The 9,328-nt window shown below is 30.7% G+C and overlaps 1 protein-coding gene across 1 annotated transcript; it reads right to left on the bottom strand.

Annotated features, from left to right (window-relative positions):
- Positions 1-593: 593 nt before the first annotated feature.
- On the bottom strand, positions 594-6,109 carry LOC148873973 (caffeic acid 3-O-methyltransferase-like). The gene is made up of 4 exons (XM_088964555.1): positions 5,677-6,109; positions 1,789-2,099; positions 1,577-1,641; positions 594-999 (listed from the first exon to the last, which is right to left on the bottom strand). Exons 1-4 carry the CDS (start codon positions 6,090-6,092, stop codon positions 703-705), a joined length of 1,089 nt encoding a protein of 362 aa, XP_088820681.1. The 5' UTR covers positions 6,093-6,109; the 3' UTR covers positions 594-702.
- Between the last annotated feature and the right edge of the window lie 3,219 nt (positions 6,110-9,328).

Genomic DNA, 9,328 nt, shown 5'->3' with positions numbered 1-9,328 from the left:
TATTCCTTTTTCTTGGTAATAAAATAAAATAAAATTTATAAAAAAAAAAAGGAGAAAAGAGATACAGAACAGAAGGGCCCGCAGCACCTCAACTACCCCAACACCCAAACTCAAGGCAACAAAAAAACCCGCCCAAGAGTCAACAAGAACTTTAAAACGGAAGCAAGAAAGCAAGGCCAACAAAACATGCCCAGCCCATCAAAACCAAGCCCAAATACCCACAAGAAACAAACCGAAAAGCTCAAACAAGGCACAATCAAAACAACCAAAAGAGAGGGCCCATCTATCTCTACCACCTCTGCTGTAACCTCCCTGGTTCTTTTAGTGCTTCTTTCACCTTATTTCTTTTCTTTACACAGACACCAAAAAGAAAAAAAATTCAGGTTATTAACATTTCTATTACAAGTATCCTGTGACACATCATTCTAGAGGAGTTTCTATTCATTGAATGATTACAACTACTAGAACAACATCAATGACCTAATTCGCCACAAAACACATATGTTGTTTTCTTTATTATTTTAATTAGAAACGATTTGAGTTAATGTTTTCACTTTAATGAACTGGTTATTTGATACATGATGAAATATTCAGACTTTTGGATGGGAATATGTAGTTTGCATCCTTACTAAGAACAACAAATAATAACCAACAACACAAGATTTCCTTAAAATAAGAAAAAAGAAGTAACAATCTTATTTATCATTTGTGGAACTCCATAACACAATAATTATAAACCCTACAAATCATTTTACAACTAGAAAATGCAGAGCGCAGTGCCAGGTCCTCAAACTCTTTAAATGTCCTCTCTTTTCCACCTGGATTTTGAGCCAACATTACTAAATCTGCCAGGAAGACAGCATCAGAGAACATACTAATCCCAGGAGCCTCCGGAAGGATCAAATCCATAATGATAATCTTTCCAGACTCTGGAAGAGCTTTCCAACAGTTCTTTAATAGCTTCAAACAATGTTCATCACTCCAATCATGAAGTATGAGCTACAAATGTTCAGAAAGGAAAAGAAAATCTTTAGTAAATTGAATAATCGAAATCTTATCCTTTTGATTCCAATTGAAAAGTCAATCTACTAGCCAAATTTCTTTTTGTATATAAACAACAAATCAATTAAAAATACTTCCAGGTTATACAAAATCCAATTATAAATCGTAAGAAAACAATTAGTATATCATAGGGAATTAGTATGTGAATATGGCATACAAAAATGTACATTTGACTTTTAGAATTATCCCACTTATGTGAAATGAACAAGTTTCTAAATATTTTAGATATGTCCGGTGTATCGACCTGCATCGGTGCTCTTTTATGTTTTATTTTTTTTCAAAACCGGTTCAGAGGGGTAAGTCCAAGTCCCAACTACCTTCTGAACGATGGCCTCAGGAAGGCCCCAATACAGGCCGATACATAACGTTATTTTGAACCTTGGAAATGAATTATAAAATTGGCTTTACAGAAACCAACTTATCTTTTATAGTTTATGTAAAGTTGACCCATCATATATGAGGCTGGGTCCCTAGAATACTGATGAGAAATTATTTGAAGGAAAAAGGAACCTACCTTCATAAAAATGGCATCTCCTTGTGGGACATTTTCGAACATATCTCCTCCAACATGTTCCACACCTGCCAAATAAATAAAATTTTATAAAAAAAATTAAAAATATAAATAATTAATTTTAATTTCACTAAAAACAACAATAACAACAACAATAATAATAATAATAATAATAATAATAATAATAATAATAATAAGGAAAAGATAAGTCATACCAGGATATGATGGTGCATCTGCTATAACATGAGGCAAATCGAAATTAAAACCCTTAATTTGAGGATACTTAGATGTGATCATGTTAAGTGTAACTCCAATCCCACCTCCAACATCAACCACCTTTTTGAGACCTTCAAAGCCCTTGTATGTTTCAAGAACCTTCTCCATGAGTATGACTGTCATATCTGACATTGCCTTATTAAAAACTTTGTTGAATCGAGAATCTATCCCGGGGTATTCAAATGCTGACATCCCATGAGCTTTATTAAAAGGAATTCCACCTTGAAGAACAGCATCCTTCAAATGATACCTACAAGAAACAAAAATTATTATGAGATCCTTTGACACAATTTTTGCACAAATAATGAAGAATTTCCATTTGTCTAAAATTGTGTAACAGGTTGCAAGAAATGCATAGGGGAACAAAAAGACATGTTAGTTTTGGTTGATGGGCTTTCCCTTTTCAAAACTTTTGAAAGTAGAAATTGTATTTAGGGAAATTGTCTAAAACTCATCAGGACCTTTCAGCATTTCTCTTAAATTCACCATAACATTTCAAAGTGTTTAGGGAATCCCATGTTTGTATGTTTTTGTTTTCAAAAACTCACCATTCGTTAGAGCACCGTTAATGTTCATTGACAAAAGTTGTCCATGTCAGCATAAATGCATTTTTCATGTCCAAACTGCCTCTGAAGTCAGCCTTATTAAACATTTTTATGATTAAAATGCCCTTAAGTGTCCAACTGCCTTATATATATGATTTCAACTTGTTGAAAGACATTTTGTTCTCATTTTGCTGCTTGAAAGTATTCCAAGGAAGCTGAAAAATGGGTTTTGGGTAGAATAAAAACAAGGATTTTTCTAAAACATTGAAAAATGTGTCGAATATAACAAAGGGTAAAATAGTAAACTATTAACACTCATTAATCTGTTTAATGTCAAGTTACTGAAATGGTGTTCCTTGAACGTTTTGAAAAAATTATGATGAATTTAAAAAAAAATACTGAAAAGTCGTGATGAATTTTAGACAGTTTCCCAGTTTATATGTAGTTATATATATCTCACATTCTGTGAGAGATTGTGGTCTAGGAGAAGTCTAAATCCTCTAGGAACAAGATGCGTAATAAATGTCGGTAATACACCTGGATTAGATAACATTTTTATTTGGTGATAGAGCATAATTTTTATCTTCAAACAGAAAATATTTACTTATTCAAGAGGAGCCCCTAATTGATAATTCACAGGCTTTTTCTCAAAATATAAAACCAATTAGAGTAGATATCAAACACGAATTACCATATCTTTTAATGACCTATTTGATCCATCTAGTTAAACCATCAAACCTTTTGACTTAGGGCCTCTTTGGACTGTCTTTTTGGGAAGATCTTCTGGTAGCTCTAACATGTAAAAGACGTATTGGGTTTTTGTATGAAGATCTGAATAGTCCAAAGCACGTTTGGCAGATGCACGTTTTTTCGTACAAGATTAAAACGCAAAAGATGCAAGAAGTTTCATTTGAAACATTTTGAAATCAGCCCGAAATGGGCTTCTCTCATCTTTTTGGCACTCCGTCTTTTGATGGCTAGATCTTTCACGAGACAAATGGGAATAGACTGAAAATCGGTCTTTCCAACTTGTAAACAGCTGAAAGACCATGCGGAAAAACATGACAAACGGGCCCTTAATTAATTGGTCATAGGTTAAACATTAAATCACTTTGTTTTTCTTTTTCTTTTTTGTGTTTTAACCACTTCCATCATTAATATTAAAATCCTGATTGTCAAAATATATGATGAATATAGAATACTATAAATAGTCCACTTTTATATAAGTTTTTGTATGTATGCATGTAATATAACTTTGTAAATATAGATACCATATATAAGCACAAAAAGTTTATAATTATTAAATTCAATATTTAATATTTATATAAAATTATATATACATATATATAAGTTAAAAGCTAATTTAACTTTTTTAAACCTCTTATCTTATTTTATTTTTTGTTTTTAGTACAATAGAATGGATCCGGGTTTGATAAATCAGATTTTGGATTTGGTTCGAATTTAAAGTTACAATAATTGAGTCGGATTTAGATGTGCTAGATCCAATTTGACTTTCACCCAATTACAGCCCTAAAGACTTGGCCAATTTTTCTACAATTTATTTCTGTACTTTTTCATGTTTTTCTATTTTTATAATTTTATTATATTATTTCTGATGTCCCAAGCCTAGATGGTTGAACTATTTGTGACCTATCAAAGGATAAGATGGATAAATGCTAACGTGGGCCCAATCCTTTTTCGTACGTAATATAGATTAATGCTATGTTAATCATTTATTTGAATTGATCTTCGTAGTGTATGTAATATTAGAATTTTTAAAATATATAAAACACCTCATAGTTTATATGTTTTTATAGACATCTAGGCTTATCAATGGACTGGATATTGTTCCAACCCACTCTGGTCCAATATGAGTCTATTACAAATGGACTAAGTCCAATCCAATCTGATAAATATTTTGGATTGGAATAGTCCAATTTAATGTCTTATTGGGCCAATCAACCTGTTCAAATTGGTTTTAATTCAGATTCAGTCAAACCCAAAACTGGTTTATTGACACTTCTACTCTTATCTTCTATTAATGGACCAGATATTGATTAAATTTGACCTAATATAATATAAATCCATTGTAGATAGACCAAATCCAATTGAATCCAATAAATACTTTGGACCATTAAATATGGACTGATCCAATGTTCGATTGGGCTGTCCAATCCGTTGAAATTGATTTTGATTCAAATGGGTTCAACCCAAACCCTGTCCATTGACACCCCTAGACATTAATCCTTTAATTGAGTGTTGCATTAATATATAATTAAATTTTGGAAGAACCAACAAATATTTTGACTAGGAGTGAGCCAACATAATAAATTGTTTTATTATTTATTTTTAATATATATATAATTAGACATCTAATTTTATATCAATAATTGTAATTGTTTTTTATATTAAATAAGATTTACAATTGTATTAATACAAAATTAAATGTAGAGATAATGAATAGATGTTTCTATTAATTACAATTGAATTCCTAGTCTCTTTCCACTAGGAGAGTGGCTAGAGGGGTTGTTGACCTTGAAAATTGTATTATATATATATATAATTAACATAGGTGGCCCTTTTACATCTACCATTAATAATGGAGCTACACACATCACAACTCTTCTATGATCTCTTATTAACATATATTTTTATATATTTTGGGCTTTTCGAATTTTGGAAAAAATACAAAAATATCAAATATGGGGCCACTTAAACTCACCCATAACAGATTCAGTTCCTTTTTTAATATAAAACTGATGAATTTGATAATTACATTATAAAATAGGAGGCATCCCTAACACTTATAATATATAAGAGATCTGCATTACAACTCCTCTATCCTCTTCCTGACTCCTCTAAATTGTATGGCATTTTTAAATTTTTGAAAAATGAAAAACTTAAGCAAGTAGATATTTCTCCTTGTTTTTATTTCACTGTTGAAGGCTTTAGTTCACAGTTGATGACATGTTTATTTAACTGTTTTTTCCCGTTAATTTCATTGACTGCTCTCACTGATTTTAATTACTTTGTCTGTATTCCGGCGGGCACATTAATGAAAACTTCCTTTTCTGCTGGTTCCTAAAAAAAATCAAAACGCGGTACCAAGTTCTATAAAGAAAATGAAGGAAAAATAACTGTTTGAAAAATGTCGATTTTACGAGCATATATTATGCGTGCAACCAAATACTGTACAATAAGAATTTTCAGAAAATCATTCAATTCTTCGTATACTACATACAATATGCATGATGAATTGCGTAAGAGGTAGAGATGTCATACCAACTATCCATGAAAACCTTGTCCTGAATCAGTAGAAGCAAAGAGGCCACCGAGGCTCCATCCTGGTTCCTGGTGAATAATTTGCCTATGGGCGCTAAACCATAATGCTTTTCTACTTCACCATTGTCTCGTTTAATGAGAGAGCATGTTAGAATAGAACAACTGGCAAGGAGACGCAGCATACGTTCAAGCATGATTGGTGCTTCCAGGTTTTGAGTTTGCAGGTTTGAGGCGATATCCGAAGACGAGAGACATGCATCAGGGCCAGCTGAGGCTATAATCTCAAGCACGCCAAGCTCTACAGCTGCTCTCAAGACCATGGGAAACACAGAAGCATTGGCCAATTGCATGGCCAAGACATAATTTTCTTCTTCTTTGCCTTGGACCAAGGGTTCTGCATTATGGGTCGAAGCCATGTTGTTTTGGTTGTGGGATATGCAGCAGATAGAGGAAGCTCGTGAATTTATAGTAAGAAGAGAGCAAAAGAGTCTCTCCATTGGTAGGCAGCAAACTTTGAAACGAAACCCTCTGACAAGGAAAGGAAAGAAGAATAATTGAGACTTGAGACTGCTGCTTTAAGCCCAGCTTCAAAGAAAACCATGTATAGGATAAAGAGAGAATTCTAGCCACCGAAGACCATATCACTTACTAATTAAGAAGACAAACGAGTTGGTTGGTGAAGACTGAACTAGTCAAACCACATTAATTTGCTATGCGAAGTTAGCTGCGCTGAAACAATTAATTAAGATGGTGTTTATCCTAAAACGTAATTTGTTAAGACCAATTATTGGAGAAGCTTCATTTTGATATTTCCTCCAAGCATAGAGGTATTTAATTATTATTTTATTTATGTGGTGTTTAATGGCACCTAACTATTAAAAACACTAAAAAAATTTTTATCAACCACTTTTTCTCGATTTTAAAGATTAATCCAGTACGAATGCTTTTCATATATATTGAAACCATCCTAAGCATCCCCTAAAATCTTTTTATCTGTTGTCGTCATTATTTCACCTTGAGTTATATGAAGTTAATCGCTTCTTGGGGTCACTGTAATACATGTTAGGGCTAAGAATTTTTTGCAAAGTACCAACCAGTTGACTGGTAAGATCGGTAAGATCTCTTGTAAAGTACCTGCCTGCATCTGGATTGGGGATTATGGGCCCCGTTGTGTAGCCATTCAAAAAATCAATAAAAAAAGATAATTTTCAATTTTAGCAAAAAAAAAAAAAAAAAAACAAATGATTGAACTCTGCTATAAGATGGTTACTTTTAAGGCCATCAAGTCTGACCCATTCCTGTGAGGAACTTTTCAACATTAAAGCTTTCAACTACTCTCTGTACACAAAAAGCTTTTTGGGAGTCTTGCGAGGGAGACATGGCAATTAGTCCATAATGTCTCATTAGCTGACCATTATTATATAGGGTAGTGCATTCATTATTATAAGTAAAGTGAGACGAAAAAGCTGGGAGAGCCCACATCGTCTATGCTCTGATGAAAACGTGGGTTATTATTGTATTACGAACCGCTGCACAGCGGTCTGCAATTGACTTGCTTTACAACGAAGGGCAGCTATGAAAGCAAACTCCAAGTGGCCAGCTGGTATATCTTGACCTCTAATGAACATTTTTCCAAAAAGTTAACATCTTTAATTTCAAATGAGTTCACATTTGTCCTAACCGTGAGGAATATCTCCAATTGAAATACTAAAATTAATGGCACACATTATTTGCAATTTGAAAACCCAGATCATCAACTCGAGTAGATTTGCAAAGCCGACTGCACTGTAGTTTAAAATTTTATTCTATACGCACAGGCTTTATTTATCGGTTAAATTGAAGATGGAGCTTTATTACATTTTCAATTAAATGATGTTCATCTAAGTTCAATTAAGTATTTTTATTTGAGGTTGTCTAATTTATCCGGATGCAATCTAAGTTGCACTTTAGTGAGAGTGGCCAATTTTTATATATTTTTTGTATTTTAATGTTAATTTTTATTTTTTTTGTAAAAGATTTTTTATTAATTTTTATTGGTTTATTATTATTCTTGTATTATTTTTAGGTAAAATTATATAAAAAAAAACATATATCCTCTTATAATAATTTTTCTATAAACCACCTTTGTGTTTTGGCCCTAACAAAAGCTTTCCCTATAGTTTTGAGGGAAAAAAGTGCAAATACCCCCTTTCTCTTGGCTCTTAGGTAAGAAAGACATTAAAGTTACCAAAATACCTTTATCATTGTTAATGCATTACTTCAACTTTACCCTCCACTAATCTATTTTGCTAGACAGCTTTCAAAGAATTATTCTCCTTACTCTTCTCAGACAAATGTAAAATTAGTGCATTATTTCAACATTTTTTTTTATTTGAAATGCTCACTAAAGGAAGGTATTTGCACCTTTTCTCAAAATAATAGGGGAGGTTTTCGTTAAGGTCAAAACATTGGGGAGTTTCATAGGATAGTTAGAAAACCCAAGGAGGTATTTATCATTTTGAAATTAGTAAAAATTGAATTTATTTAAGTATATAAGGTTTTAGTTAAAATTAATTTCCTTTTGAAATTTAATTAACTATAAAATTTTAGTTTCTTATATAGTGGAACTTAAATTGGTTTTAAATTAATAAAATTTAATTATAAAACTAATCATTTTTAGATAATTTTGTATTAGTTTTATATTAATTTTAAATTAATATTCATTTTTATTTTATCTTATTCCTTTGATTAATTAAATTCTTTTTATTATATTAATAAAAATATTTTTATCAATAATAAAAATTAATAATTATTTTTATTTTAAGTAACTTACTAAATGATTTTTACAGTTAACTATTTTTTATTATTTTCAAATGGAATATAAATGGATTATAATTTTAAATGGAAGTAGATTATTTAGCGCAATAATATATCCTTGAATATCTCAATTTCAATATAAGTAATTGTTACTCATAATTACAGTTTAATGCAAATATATCTATTATACATATATAGCTAAACTGAAATGGATATAGGTATAAAGTTAATGAATTTTATGCAATTTAATGGAGTAATGGAGATGAGGGAGAATTAGTGGGGTAAGTTATTCAAGGAGAGAGTTAATGGCATAATTAATACAGAGAGATTATTAAAAGAGGGGATGAAATTGTCAAAAACTCACCATGAGTTTTCAGCATTGCTCTTAAACTCACCACAACTTTTCAAAATTTCTAAAACTCACCATGTCACTAACTTGACGTTAAAGAGACTAACGACTATTAATATATTACCATTTTAATCTTCACAAAAAAATATAAAATATATACATATATTTTAATATTTAGATATGAAGAAAAGGAAAGGAGTTCAAAAATACTTTCAAATATAAAATACATAAAAACATAGAAATTGCAAAAAAATATAAAAAATTATAGAAATTGCACACAAAATAAAAAATTATTTTCAAAGTATAGAAACTATAGAAATTGAAAAATAAAATCAGAAAATAAAAATTGTAGAAAAAACACAAAAAATTATAGAAAAACATAGAAATTGCAAATAAATAACAAAAAATACAAGAAATTTTATAGATTGTAGAAAATAGAAAAATGTAAAAAAAATAAAAATTATAAAAAGCATTAGAAATTATAACAAAAAACTAAAATCTAAAAAA

The sequence above is a fragment of the Nelumbo lutea genome, chromosome 1, assembly GCF_056320005.1.
Source record: "Nelumbo lutea isolate HS-2025 chromosome 1, American lotus-T2T, whole genome shotgun sequence".
In the NCBI taxonomy this organism is placed as follows: Eukaryota; Viridiplantae; Streptophyta; class Magnoliopsida; order Proteales; family Nelumbonaceae; genus Nelumbo; species Nelumbo lutea.
The sequence above is the reverse complement of the archived record's forward strand: the minus strand, read 5'-3'. Positions and strand labels throughout refer to the sequence as shown.

Coding starts and splice junctions, on each gene's coding strand:
- LOC148873973 (XM_088964555.1), bottom strand. CDS start 6,092: ATGGCTTCGACCCATAATGCAGAACCCTTGGTCCAAGGCAAAGAAGAA. Junction 2,100..5,676: donor AAGGTTTTCATGGATAGTTG/GTATGACATCTC, acceptor TGTTTCTTGTAG/GTATCATTTGAAGGATGCTG. Junction 1,642..1,788: donor AGATGCACCATCATATCCTG/GTATGACTTATC, acceptor TTTATTTGGCAG/GTGTGGAACATGTTGGAGGA.